Raw genomic sequence first — 13,786 nt, 5'->3', positions numbered from 1 at the left:
TAAATTCCCTCCATATAATTTAACTGAATTATTTTTCACCTTTTTTATTTATTTATTTAATACACAATTTTCTTTTTATTTTATTTTATTTTTATTTAAATCGCTCAAATGTCTCATGATTTCTAAATTTAAAATTTGAAATTTTATATTTAATTTCTTAATATCTTTAAAAATATATATATTTTTTTTATAACTTTTATGTTACATTTATACTAATTTTCATTTTTAACCAAATTATTATTATTTTTTAATTTAATATAATAAGTTTAAAAGTTAATAAATTAAATATTTGAATTCCAAAATAAAATTTAAATCATCAATTTTTTCGACTAAATTACAACCTAATTAAATATATATATAGTAATATAGAAAGTGTTCGGATAATTACATTTTTTATCGCACTATTATCAATGATTGTGTTATTGTCATTTTTTAGAATATTCTTATTCTCTAACCAACTCGAAACAAATTAACTCAAAATATTACCCATTTAAAGTAAGTTAATAAGAGGGTGAATTTTATAAATGGTAATATGAGTTAACGGTGTCTATAGGTAATATACTTTCCTTTTTTACCATTAGAGTAATAATTGAGTTATAACATGGTTTATATAAATAAAGTTTATATTTATCCATTTCCAATAAACTAATTAATTGTCAGTAATTAAAATATTATAAAATTTATATGAGTCGGTTACAAATGTCAAATGTCAACCAAACCCAACGTTTATAGTTTGTGTTTGACAATGCCAGTTAGTCAAATGTATGAAATTTTAAATTTAAAGTTAAAATTAAAAAATTTAATTTCTTAAAAAATGGAATAAAGGGTAATAAAAGAGAGAAAGTACTTTATGACTAACACGTTTATTCGATTATTGGTATTTAAAAAATTACTAATTTCAGCTAATAAATAAATAATTAAGCTAATATAGACAATTGGGGGAATGTCATTAGTCAATGCATTAAAAATGAATTAAAAATTATTAATTACAATTAAATAAATACTTTACAAAGAGAAAATTTCGTAAAGGATAAAAATGGAAATACCCATCTGACTTTTCTGATAAAGCGACATCAATTTTTTTCCTTTTCTTTTTTAGAAAATAAAGAAAAAGACAATTAACGGAATAAACTTTTAAAATTTCAAATTTGAAATAAAAAAATTTTATAATAAATTCATAAATTAGTTTTATAATTTGTTCCAATTACCACAAATTCATTTCCCAAAATAATATTTAATTTACATTGATTTTTTTACATATATTTTATTTAAAAGTAAGGTTGATTAAAACATTATAGGCAAAAAAAAAAAATTAAAAATTAAAGACATAATTAGATATATTCACGAGACAAGCCAAAATAAGGAAGCCTCGCCTGTCCGGTCGTCCACCTTCTATTTCATTCCATATTCTCGTAAAATTTCTTATTTATTTTCATGGGAATATATTTTTATTTTTTAATATAATTTCTATAAATTGGGACAAAATATAATAAACCAGTAGAAATCTTGTTCATTCTCCCTCTGATGTTATAGTTATTATATATTAAATGGTTAATTAATTGTGATGTTCGGGAGAACAAATTACCGTTTAGAAGGGTGTGGAAACTTTCTTCTAGTAGACGCGTTTTAAAGCGAGGGTAAGCCTGAAAGGGAAAATCCAAAGAGGATAATATCTGTTAATGGTGGACGAGGACAATATCTACTAACGGTGGATCTCGACCGTTAGATTAATATTTAGAAATAAATGATAATTACATTAATATTTTGGGGGAAAGGGAGAGATGTTGGAAATATAAAAAAACGGAAAATTATTGGAATTGGAAAAAGAAAAAAAAAAGAGAAAAAAAATAGGGAAAATTGATGCTTTTGAGAGGAAAAGAAAAGAAACGTACGTAATTACCAAAAATGCCCTTTGTTATTTAAAGAATATGTTAAGGGTAACGGAATTGGGAAAAACAAAAGAGGAAATTACGGAAATGCCCTTTATATTAAAATAAATAAATAAATAAAATAATCAGTCAAACTCAGTGCCCACTGGATATCATATAAAATGTATCTCTTACTTATTGCTCTGTCTCCACTAATCTCACTTTTTTTCTCTGCAATTCTCTCTGCAAATCTCACTTTCTCTCTCTACTTTCTCTCTCTTGTTTCTCTCTCTTATTTCTCTCTCTATCTAATGGACTTTCCCGAAATCAGGGACGCCCATTAGCCCACCATTGATGCAGTTCAGCCTCACTCCACTACCCCACATTGCCCATTTCATCTGTCTGTTTTGGGTTTGTTTCATTTTCTGTTTCTTTAACCGACACTGATTCGAAGGAGTGTGTGAATCTGTTGCAGCATTTTCTTAATCGCATTGAAATGAAACCCAAAACCCTTCACTACCCGTGCGATGGTGGACAGAGTAGTGGTAGTAGCTCTCCGAGTCCTCCTCATTCGCCGCCGCGTTATGCTTCAAAGGGTCGCCGGAAGTTACGGTCGAAACCCCATTATTATCAGCCGTTCCGGGAACTGTTTGTCGGTGGGTTCAATTTCAGGTTTAGTTTTAGACATATGGTGCTTCTTCCTCTGCTTTATATCTCTGGTTTGATTATGTGCGTTGGCCCTTTCTCTTCTTTTGGCGGTCAACCCTCGCCGCCTGGCTCGCTCTATCGTAGCCATCGTATGTATCACTTGCTCCGGCGTCATATTCAATCTGATAATTCCTCTGCGATTCAGGTTCGATCCTCTTCTTCTCCATTTTTTTTTCTGGGTTTTTACTGAAATGCTGGAATCGTTTAGAACTTGGGGGATTTGGAGCTGTACTTTTAATGATTTGTTCATGTGCTGTGTTGCTGTAACTCTGTTGAAATGTGTATGATTTTGCTTGCAGATGGCATCGGTTTGGAAGTATAAAAGGCTGAAAGAGAGGAAGCCATGTTCGAATTCTACAGCTTCTCAGCTGCATGTGGGTATGCAAGCTGCTGAGTTGATCAATAAGGATGCTACTACTTACTTGATTGTTGATGCTAATGGTGGACTCAACCAGCAACGCTCTGCTGTATGTGTTTTTTCATATTTCTAATGAATGGCTTACTGTTTTGTTAACTTGTTCTTGATGATTCTTGCATCGAAGTATTTAGTTTCGATTATTTGATTGGCATGTTTGTATGTTCATGTTTGTTCTTGGTTTGGCAGATCTGCAATGCGGTGGCTGTTGCAGGGCTTCTAAATGCTATTCTAGTTATTCCCCGGTTTGAGTTCCATAATGTTTGGAAGGATTCAAGGTATGGTTATGGAGTTTTTGTTGCATAGTACTAAGAGCTTGTGTGATCCCACGTTGGTTGGGGAGGAGAACCGAGCATTCTTTTTAAGGGTGTGGAAACCTTTTCCTAACTTACGCGTTTTAAAAACCTTGAGGGGAAGCTTGAAAGGGAAAGCTTAAAGAGGATAATATTTACTAGCGGTGGGCTTGGACTATTATAAATGGTATTAGAGCCAGGCACCGGGTGGTGTGCTAGTAAGGAGGCTGAGCCCCAAAGGGGGTGGATATGAGGCGGTGTGCTAGTAAGGACACTGGGCCTTGAAAGGGGGTGGATTGGGGGGTCCCACATCAATTGGAGAAGGGAATGAGTGCTAGCGAGGACGCTAGGCCTCGAAGGGGGGTGGATTGTGAGATCCCACATCGGTTGGGAGGAGAACTTTGAGGGGAAGTCCGAAACGGAAAGCCCAAAGAAGACAATATTTATTAGTGGTGGGCTTGAGCTGTTACAAATGGTATCAGAGCCAAACACTGGGTGATATGCCAGCAAGGAGGCTGAGCCCCAGAGGAGGGTGGACACGAGGCGGTGTGCCAGCAAGGACACTGGGCCTCGAATGGGGGTGCATTGGGGGGGTCCCACATTATTCGGTGAAGGGAACGAGTGCCAACAAGGATGTTGGGCTCTGAAGGGGGTGGATTGTGAGATCCCCCATTGGTTGGGGAAGAGAACGAAACATTCTTTATAAGGGTGTGGAAACCTCTTCCTAGCATACGCGTTTTAAAACCCTTGAGAGGAAGCTCGAAAGGGAAAGCCCAAAGAAGACAATATTTGCCAATGGTGGGCTTGGGCTGCTACAGAACTCCACCCCCAGGATTTTTTAGAACTGAAAGATTATAGACGTAAACTTAGAACGTAAAGTTTTGCCCGAACAAACAACACAAACTTTTAGTGCACTACAATAACTAGTTATATGGTTATTTACATGTATATTCCTGAAGTTCTCGTTGAATATTCAAAGTTTGAATTCGAAGAACACCCCCGAAATTCTAGAATAGAAGTAACAATGCTATGTTAAACGTTTTATAACTCGAAATCATTACAAGTGTGATGAATTTGTTCTACCTACGTTCTTAGAACATATTGAACTCCTCCCTCATTTTTCTTCTTCTTTTTCAAATATTTTCAGTAAGTTCGGTGATATTTATGATGAAGATCATTTCATAGCTGCCCTTGACGGTCATGTGAAAGTTGTCAAAGAGCTACCAGAGGCTTTAATGCAAGGATATGATTACAACATTTCTAACATACCTAACTTTCATGTACAAGCTTTGTCCACTGCTAACTATTACTTGGGAGAAGTTCTACCTGTTTTGCAAAGGGAAAGGTACTCATCATTATCATTTTGGTACTCATCAATATCATTTTGCTACCCCTCAAGCCTTTTATTCTCTACTTGTGACTGAGAACTAAGGGAAACTCTGCTGCAGGGTATTAAGATTGTCCCCTTTCGCCAACAGATTGGCCATGAACGTTCCACCCGAAATCCAATTCTTAAGATGCTTGGCAAATTACGAAGCACTAAGGTTCTCGTCTCCCATTCTGACTTTTGCACGTTCACTAGTTAGCCGAATGATCGAAAAGAGCTCAAGGGATAATGGGAAGTATGTTTCGGTCCATCTACGGTTCGAGGAGGTACTAATGCTTTTTCATAATCTTCTAGACGAGTTATTTATTCATACCCCATTTGATAACGATTTCATATCTCGCATCTGAACTTTAGGACATGGTAGCTTTCTCGTGTTGTGTATATGATGGAGGTGAAGCTGAAAAAGTCGATATGGATTCGATTCGAGAGAGAGGATGGAGGAAAAAGTTCAAACTCAAAGAACATCTTATTTCGCCTAGTCTTAACCGAGTTAATGGAAAGTGCCCGTTAACCCCGTTGGAGGTACCTAGAATGATTCGTTTTGTTCTCTTTGTGCAAAAGTTGTATCCTTTAAACCAATTTCCGCATGTTTTACTTTTTGAACGTTGTTCTTTGTGTTAGGTTGGAATGATGTTGCGCGGTATGGGATTCGATAATAACACGTCGATTTATTTGGCTTCGGGTAAGTTATACAAACCAGAGAGATATTTAGCTCCATTACAGGAGATGTTTCCTCTCTTGCATACAAAGGAATCACTTACAACCCCAGATGAACTTGCTCCTTTTATGGTAAGTTTATTGTTTCAATCCTTGTGGCTCTATAAGATTTTAGTAAATCCGTGACTGCCTGATAAACCGTTTATCTATTTCTGTAAGATTGTGAGATCTCACATTGGTTGGGGAAGGAACGAAGCATTCCTTATAAGGGTGTGGAAACCTCTCCATAGTAGATGCATTTTAAAACCGTGAGGTTGACGATGCTACGTATCGGGCCAAAGCGGACAATATCTACTAGCGGTGGGTTCGGGCTATTACAAATGGTATCAGTACCGGCAAGGATGCTGGGTCCTCAAGGAGGAAGGATTGTGAGATCCCCACATTGGTTGGAGAGGAGAAAGAAACATTTTTTTTATAAGGGTGTGGAAACCTCTCCCTAGTAGACGCGTTTTAAAACCTTGAGGCTCACGATGAATCTTAATGGGCCAAAGTGGACAATATCTACTAGCCGTGAGCTTGAGCTTTTACAAATGTTATCAGAGCCAGACACTGGGCGGTGTGCCAGCGAGGACACTAGGCCCCGAGGGGGGGGGGGAGGATTGTGAGATCCCACATCGGCTTGAGCTTTTACAAATGTTATCAGAGCCAGACACTGGGCGGTGTGCCAGTGAGGACACTGGGCCCCCAAGGGGGAGGATTGTGAAATCCCACGTTGGTTGGAGAGGGAAAGGAAGCATTCCTTATAAGAGTGTAGTAACCTCTCCCTAGTAGACACGTTTTAAAACCGTTAGGCTGATGACAATACGTAATGAGCAAAAGTGGACAATATCTACTAGTGGTGGGTTTGAGTTGTTACAAATGGTATAAGAGCCAGACACCGAGAGGTGTGCCAGCGAGGACGTTGGGCCCTCAAGGGGGGGGAGGATTGTGAGATCCCACATGGGTCGGAGAGGGGAACGAAGCATTCCTTATAAGGGTGTGGAAGCCTCTCCTTAGTAGACGCTTTTTAAAACCGTGAGGTTGATGGCTATACGTAACGGACCAAAGCGGACAATGTCTACTATGTTTGCTTACTTCGCCATCTTCCTCAATTCAGCTCAAAAGCTCTTATAAGTTCGAAACTAAAATCCTCAAACGTGTTAGGAAGCGAGGCCATAATTTATACGAACATCGCAACAAATTACTTTTATTCGATAATTCATCCGTGCAAAGTACTAATAGTTAGCATAATTTTCATTGACAGGAATATTCTTCAAGAATGGCTGCTCTGGATTACATGGTATGCTTGTTAAGCGAGGTCTTCGTAACGACTCAAGGAGGTAACTTCCCACACTTTCTAATGGGGAACAGGCGGTTCCTTTACGACGGGCACGCCAAGACGATCAAACCCGATAAACGAAAGCTAGCCATTTTAATGGATGATAGAATAAAATTGAGGTACTCATCCATGAGCTTTATGACTGTGTATTGACACTGATCACTGAAAAGATGACTTCATATCATGTTGATCTTACAGCTGGAGAGAATTCAAGGAACACATGGGGGTAATGCTTGCGGAGAGCGATCGAAAGGGGCTGATGGTACCTCGAATCAGACGATTCAACCGAAAAACGTCTGTCTATACGTACCCTTTACCCGAATGCAGATGTCTGCAAAAACCCCACAACACAAACACCACAGATAACAAGTATATGCTCGATCAGCTCTTCGAATCCGTGAGATAGCGATAGGATTACCCCTCCATTGCTCTAAATTTTGCTCGGTGTAGATAGACGTCGTTGCTATCTTGGTAGGTCGGATGAAGAAGCAAGTTAACGTCGAAAATGAAAGGTAATGATTTCTTAGTTTGTTCTTGAGTGAGCTTGAAACTAAACCTCCCCCTTTCTTTGTTGAAGTGTTCTTGATGATAACTGTATATAGCCAGAGGCATGTCTGGAAATATGTACATTTTAAAGCTAAAACATTTCACAAAGCTTGGAAGCTTGAAGCTTGAAATAATGCGATTGAATCCTTGTAATGGTATGTATGCTATCAAAGTCGTATTTGGATAAAGTTGTTGACTTTGACTGACCGACCTACATTCTCGAACGTCAATGTCTGGGTTTTGATAGGATGACGCAAGTAGTAGATTAGGCAATGGTTGGTTATTGATACCAAATCACGTCACACCCATCAGCTCTAACAATCGTACTCATTTGAGACTCGTAACTTGATTAAGTTAGCCAAAAGCTTCTAACCCTGTTCGTAGAAAATAGGTTAGAGAAGGTTTTGAGAAACGACATTGACAAAATATAACTCGAATAGGAAGAATTGACGGTTAGTCGCATCCTTTGACATGAAGTAAAAGGGTTTTGGACGAATATGCTAAGTGGGTCATTTTTGGTAAGTAGAATCGGCAATGCAGGATGAACCGGAAGCAGGGTTACCGTGAGTAACTACGTGTTAACCTAGATCCCACAAAAGGTATTAGTCGATTAAGACAGCCGAACGGTAGTCATAAAAGTGGAAATGTACTAACCTGCCGAAGCAACTAACCCCAAAAATGGATGTACGGAAGAGCGAGACTTATACCCGACCGGTCGTCGGGGCAAGTGCGAAAACCAAGAAAGAAGTGCAATAGGGCCATCCACTACTTCAAATGGGCCACAAAGTGAAAGTGGGCCAACACCACATTTGCTCATGTTCTTTGCCTTTGATGATTCATCTTGCACAATCCATGGCACCAAAATATTCCCACACAAACCCACATCAACAAAATTAAAAAAAAAAATTAGAGGTTTAATGGTTACGACCATAAGTGTAATTGCACGGTTTCAATTGAGGTAGCTCGTTGATAACAGATTCAAAGCAAATTTCAATCCACGAGAGACGATGATATATTAAAAGAATCTTCCACCAACGTGGTACTCGACCGTCGGCGTTTCGATGCTTAAGTCAATGTCAAGTTCAAGCTTCACGCTCTAAGTGAATTTAATTAATTATTTTTTGGAAAAATAAAATAAAAAAACCATATTTTCTTAAAGGGAATCTCTATATTCAACACCGTCCAGAGAATAAAGTTAGAAAAAAAAATAAACTTTTAATCCAATTTCCCACTTTAAAAATTAATTTATAATTTAAAAAAATGGGGTTAAATAGAGAAAGAATGGGAAATGGCATTTAGGTAAATAAAGAAGGAAAGGAGGTTAAAGATGTAATTAGACATAAGAAATCTGATGGCGCGGCGCTGAAGCCGATCCTAGGCGATTCCGTCACGTCACGATGGGAGCTTAGGAAGAAGGGAATAAAAATAGAGACAGTATGGTTGGAAATTTGAGAAATTAATGAAAAATAATAATAAATGTCATTAATTTTTTTTTTTTTTTTTAAAGAATTTAATTAAATGAGTTCATAACTCGGGATTGGATCGTTAACAATGTTCCCTAGGCAGAGCCGTCGAATTGAAAATTTCTACAGTTTCTGCGCTTTCTATTTTGGGTATGAAGATGGAGACGAAGCTTGAATGAGAGCGTGTTGGATTCCGTCAGATTTTCAGATATATTCGCCGGAGATGCTCTTGAAGCGACTGAAATACGGCCAGGTAGATTCAAAACTGGTTACTCAGGTGATGAAATGCAGCGCTGATTGCTGGAGAGAGTGAAGGGGAGGAGGGAAAATGCGAGACAACGACACCCGGAAGTTGATTGTTGCTCCGCCTGTTGTAATCGTTGGTCGGAATCGTTCTCAAGTTGGGAATAGAAGGGTTACTCCGACCACCATTATAACAACGCAATCTACAGCGACGACTACTAGGTCGGCGACCGTCGTGGAGAAGCATCTGCCGAACGGAGATCGTTACACGGGGAGTTTCTCGGGGGGAGTTCCGCACGGATTGGGGAAGTATTTGTGGGCGGACGGGTGTATGTACGAGGGTGAGTGGCGGAGAGGAAAGGCGTCGGGGAAAGGGAAATTTTCTTGGCCTTCTGGAGCTACCTACGACGGCGAATTCAAATCGGGTTTGATGGAGGGAATCGGTACTTTTATTGGATCTGACGGAGATTCGTATCGTGGATCGTGGAGTTCAGATCGGAAACATGGATTAGGGAAGAAACGGTATACGAACGGCGATTTCTACGAAGGGAGTTGGAGGAAAAATCTCCAAGACGGCCATGGCCGATACGTTTGGAAGAACGGAAACGAGTATGTCGGCGAGTGGAAGAACGGCGTGATTTCTGGTCGGGGTGTTTTAACATGGGCGAACGGGAATCGCTACGATGGACAATGGGACAACGGAGTTTCTAAAGGGAACGGGAGTTTCATTTGTGCCGACAGTAGCTGGAATAAGAACTTGACCATCACATTACGGAAGAGATCATCGGTGGATATAGCAAGAGGGAGTGTAACAGAGAGGAATTTCCCTAGAATTTGCATATGGGAATCCGATGGTGAAGCCGGAGATATCACCTGTGAAATCATTGATCATGTAGAGGCGTCGATGTTGTACAGGGATCGTGATCTTTTCAGGCAGTTTAGGAGGAGCCCCTGCTGCTTCTCCGGCGAGGCCAAGAAACCAGGCCAGACCATTTCTAAAGGACACAAGAATTATGAACTGATGCTTAATCTCCAGTTGGGTATCAGGTAGGTTCATGAAACAGGTCGTGTTCTTTAGACATTTACTGTGGATTCTGATATCACCATGTTGTTATGTTCTTTAGACATTCCGTTGGAAAGCATTCTTCAGTGGTGCGTGAGCTGAAGTCCAGTGACTTTGATCCAAGGGAGAAATTCTGGACGAGGTTCCCAACCGAAGGGTCGAAAACGACACCACCCCACACGTCAGTCGAGTTTCGTTGGAAGGACTACTGCCCTGTGGTGTTCAGGTAACCATTACTTCTCTGAATCCTGATATTCTGCTATGAGTTCTTGTGATCCATGTTTCTAATTGATCTTCACAGATGCTTGCGGGAGCTGTTCGATGTCGATCCTGCTGATTATATGCTAGCAATTTGTGGGAATGATGCCCTCAGGGAGTTTTCATCGCCAGGAAAGAGTGGGAGCTTCTTTTATCTCACACAGGATGATAGATTCATGATAAAAACAGTGAAGAAATCTGAAGCAAAGGTTAGTTGCTTCCTTGAATTGTTCATCTTGTTACAAGTGCCACTTGCATAATGCTATACACTTCTGGCATACTCAGGTGCTTATCAGGATGCTTGCAAGCTATTATCAGCATGTCTCCCGCTATCAAGATTCACTTGTGACAAAGTTTTTTGGTATACATTGCATCAAGCCAACAGGTGGGCAAAAGGTAAACATCATCAAGAGTGTTATGTTATTTAGATTCATTACATGTTCTTCAAGAATTCACAATGATATCTAATCTGTTCTTGTGGGAACTAGACTCGGTTCGTTGTGATGGGCAACTTATTCTGCTCGGAATATCGAATCCATCGGCGATTCGACTTGAAAGGATCATCCCATGGCCGGACAACGGGTACTCCTGAGGGAGAGATCGACGAAACCACAACTTTGAAGGATCTTGATCTAAATTTCGTGTTTCGCCTTCAATCCAACTGGTTTAGTGACTTTATGAAGTAAGTGTTATAAGCTCTTTCGTTTTCGTTACGCTATGCTTATGGAAACCTTATTATTATCGAACTTTTGGTCAGACAAATCGATCGAGACTGCAAGTTCTTGGAATCTGAAGGCATCATGGATTACAGTCTTTTGGTTGGTCTTCACTTTCGTGATGATAATACATACAACAAAATGGGGCTATCTCCATTTCTATTGCGAACTGGTATGATATCCTTGTTCTTTCATTATGAACCTTGGAGGGGGTCATCCAAGACGTATTAGAATACTGATTTAGAAGACTTGTGGTGTTTGCAGGCAATAAAGATTCATACCAGAATGAGAAGTTTATGCTTGGCCATCGTTTCCTTGAAGCGGAGTTACGAGATATGGACCGAGTCTTATCTGGACGGTGCGTTTCTACTCCTATGAACTCATCTAAGAGTGAATATTGAAGAGCATGTGATGATTAATGTTGGCCATAAATTTGGGACTATTGGGGTATCAATTATGTCTGCAATGAATTGTATTGTTTTTCTCTGATAAATGGGTGACATGGGTCGTCTATACCACGTTATGGGGCTATTTAGTAGGTAATAGTTTTTAGTAGGTTACACATGGTATCAGAGCCAGACATCGAGCGGTGTGCTAGTGAGGACACTAAGCCTCGAAGGGGGGTGGATTGTGAGATCCCACGTTGATTGGAGAGAGGAACGAGTGCCAGCGAGGACGCTGGGCCCCAAAGGGGGATGGATTGTGAGATTCCACATCGGTTGGAGAGGAGAAGAAGCTATAACAACCCAAGCCCTCCGCTAACAGATATTGTCCCGCTAACAAATATTGTCCTCTTTGGGCTTTCCCTTTCGAAGTTACTCTCCAAGCCCACGCTGACACTCCTTCCCTTCTCCAATCGATGTGGTGGGGCCAGTGTCCTTGCAGGCACACCGCCTCGTGTCCACCCCCTTTTGGGCTCAACCTCCTCGTTGACACATCACTCGGTGCTTGGCTCTGATACCATTTGTAACAGTCTAACCCACCACTAGCAGATATTGTCCTTTTTGAGCTTCCTCTTTCATGGTTTCCCTCAAGGTTTTTAAAACGTGTCTACTAGGGAGAGGTTTCCACATTCTTATAAAGAATATTTCGTTCTCCTCCAACTGACGTGAGATCTCACAGAAGCATTCTTTATGAGGGTGTAGAAACCTCTCCCTAGCAGACGCGTTTTGAATGCCTAAAGAGGACGATATCTGCAAGCAGTGGGCGTGGGTCGTTACAGTAGGACATAAACACGTTATGGTCCTAGTATTCCCCATAATTACGAGCTCTTTTTTGCTCAATCCAATTGGGTTTTGGCAGTTGAGGATAATTATGACACATTGTAATCAATGATTCTCCATTATATTAACCTTTTGTCTATTATTTTCTTCACCACCGAGGCAAGAACTTGTTGTAGATCAGTACAAACCATGCCATGTAGTAGTAAACCACAAACCACATTCATACACACTGATATAGTTTATCATTTGCTGTTATCAGGAAGTCATTGATCAGATTAGGAGCTAACATGCCAGCAAGAGCCGAGCGATTAGCTCGACGTAGCGACTTTGATCAGTACACCCCAGGTGGAATGAACCATCTAACCCCATCTCGCAGTGGAGAGATCTATGAAGTAGTCCTCTACTTTGGGATCATTGACATCTTACAAGATTACGACATAACCAAGAAACTGGAACACGCATACAAGTCCTTGCAAGCTGACCCCACTTCAATCTCAGCTGTTGATCCTAAACTCTACTCCAAACGCTTCAGAGACTTCATTGGCAGAATATTTATTGAAGACAGGTAGTGAAAGGGATTAGTTCAATATCAAGATTAATGCTGTCTGGTTGAATTAGGGACCAGACCCTGCTAGCTGCTGCTGCTGCTGCACACGGATGGGTGTAGCAAACGCTTTGATCAGGCCCGGAACTTCGATGTCGATGTCGATGTCGATGTCGATGTCGATGTCGATGTCGACGTCGAGGGGCAAGGCGGGGCGGGGCGGTTTGAATCACAAGCAGAGTCAATGGGCTGTGGCTCAATTCTCCTGCCCCTTCCCTTTCAAAATGCTCTTTTTTCCATGTGGGTATTGGCTTTTTCAGGTTTTGGACGCCATGGAAAGCAGAGAAAGGTGCAGAAAAGATGGCGTTGGTGACCCAATTCCCATCCTGGTTCTTGTTTCTTGCCCACTTCGTTTACTTGTCCTTTCCTTCCTTCTTTGGATCTTTCCTTCTCTCACTGTTCTTGTACTGTATGGACTGTAAATTTTTAATCAAATTCTTTCTTCTCCCTCTCTCTCTCTCTCCTCCTTTAAATTAAATTTTAAATGAGAACTGAGGAGAGAGAAGAAAGAACTAAGCTGCTTTTTGAGCATTGGTTTAAGCCATGAATGAGAAACGTGGTGGTATGGAAAGTGCAAATCTTCGAATATAAGCTACCAACTAACTTAGGATGTCACAAACAGCTACCAACTAATTCGGGATCTTACAAAATGTATCATAGCCAGACACTAGTTGATGTGGCAACGAGGACACGGACTCGAAAGGAGTGGATTGTGAAATTTCACTTTAGTTGGAGAGATAGAACGAAATAAAAATCTTTATATTTTAAATTAAATTTCATAATTCTCTCTGATCCAGAAATAATAATAATATTATTATTATTTTAAGAAATAATAAATAATGAGATAAAGAAAAAAAAGGAAGGAAAAAGAACAGGGATTAGATAAGATTGACGAAAGGGTAGTTACGTTATTCCGGGGAAATTGGAAGGGTAATTATGTCATTTCAGAAAAAATTAGGAGTCG

At 39.8% G+C, this 13,786-nt stretch overlaps 2 protein-coding genes across 3 annotated transcripts; both read left to right on the top strand.

Annotated features, from left to right (window-relative positions):
• The first annotated feature begins 2,109 nt into the window (after window positions 1-2,109).
• LOC111442639 (O-fucosyltransferase 10-like) lies at window positions 2,110-7,405 on the top strand. The gene is made up of 9 exons (XM_023080090.1): window positions 2,110-2,721; window positions 2,876-3,043; window positions 3,181-3,269; window positions 4,432-4,629; window positions 4,733-4,937; window positions 5,026-5,193; window positions 5,293-5,460; window positions 6,632-6,825; window positions 6,905-7,405. The coding sequence occupies exons 1-9, from the start codon at window positions 2,365-2,367 to the stop codon at window positions 7,110-7,112; spliced, it is 1,755 nt and encodes a 584-aa protein (XP_022935858.1). The 5' UTR covers window positions 2,110-2,364; the 3' UTR covers window positions 7,113-7,405.
• A 1,335-nt stretch (window positions 7,406-8,740) lies between these two features.
• LOC111442745 (phosphatidylinositol 4-phosphate 5-kinase 1-like) lies at window positions 8,741-13,393 on the top strand. 2 transcript variants are annotated; one of them, XR_002710369.1, is made up of 9 exons: window positions 8,741-10,005; window positions 10,083-10,247; window positions 10,323-10,488; window positions 10,565-10,675; window positions 10,768-10,961; window positions 11,037-11,167; window positions 11,260-11,353; window positions 12,478-12,934; window positions 12,965-13,393. XR_002710369.1 is itself a non-coding variant. In XM_023080256.1 (8 exons), the coding sequence occupies exons 1-8, from the start codon at window positions 9,044-9,046 to the stop codon at window positions 12,785-12,787; spliced, it is 2,133 nt and encodes a 710-aa protein (XP_022936024.1). In that variant the 5' UTR covers window positions 8,741-9,043; the 3' UTR covers window positions 12,788-13,393. The 2 variants fall into 2 exon arrangements, 1 of the variants encoding a protein (XP_022936024.1); XM_023080256.1 differs by having other exon boundaries at window positions 12,478-13,393.
• The last annotated feature ends 393 nt before the right edge of the window (window positions 13,394-13,786 follow it).

Source organism: Cucurbita moschata, unplaced genomic scaffold (genome assembly GCF_002738365.1).
Source record: "Cucurbita moschata cultivar Rifu unplaced genomic scaffold, Cmos_1.0 Cmo_Scf00005, whole genome shotgun sequence".
Taxonomy (NCBI): domain Eukaryota; kingdom Viridiplantae; phylum Streptophyta; class Magnoliopsida; order Cucurbitales; family Cucurbitaceae; genus Cucurbita; species Cucurbita moschata.
The sequence above is the reverse complement of the archived record's forward strand: the minus strand, read 5'-3'. Positions and strand labels throughout refer to the sequence as shown.

Coding starts and splice junctions, on each gene's coding strand:
- LOC111442745 (XM_023080256.1), top strand. CDS start 9,044: ATGCGAGACAACGACACCCGGAAGTTGATTGTTGCTCCGCCTGTTGTA. Junction 10,248..10,322: donor TACTGCCCTGTGGTGTTCAG/GTAACCATTACT, acceptor TGATCTTCACAG/ATGCTTGCGGGAGCTGTTCG. Junction 10,489..10,564: donor TGAAGAAATCTGAAGCAAAG/GTTAGTTGCTTC, acceptor TGGCATACTCAG/GTGCTTATCAGGATGCTTGC.
- LOC111442639 (XM_023080090.1), top strand. CDS start 2,365: ATGAAACCCAAAACCCTTCACTACCCGTGCGATGGTGGACAGAGTAGT. Junction 3,044..3,180: donor TCAACCAGCAACGCTCTGCT/GTATGTGTTTTT, acceptor TTGGTTTGGCAG/ATCTGCAATGCGGTGGCTGT. Junction 5,461..6,631: donor ATGAACTTGCTCCTTTTATG/GTAAGTTTATTG, acceptor TTTCATTGACAG/GAATATTCTTCAAGAATGGC.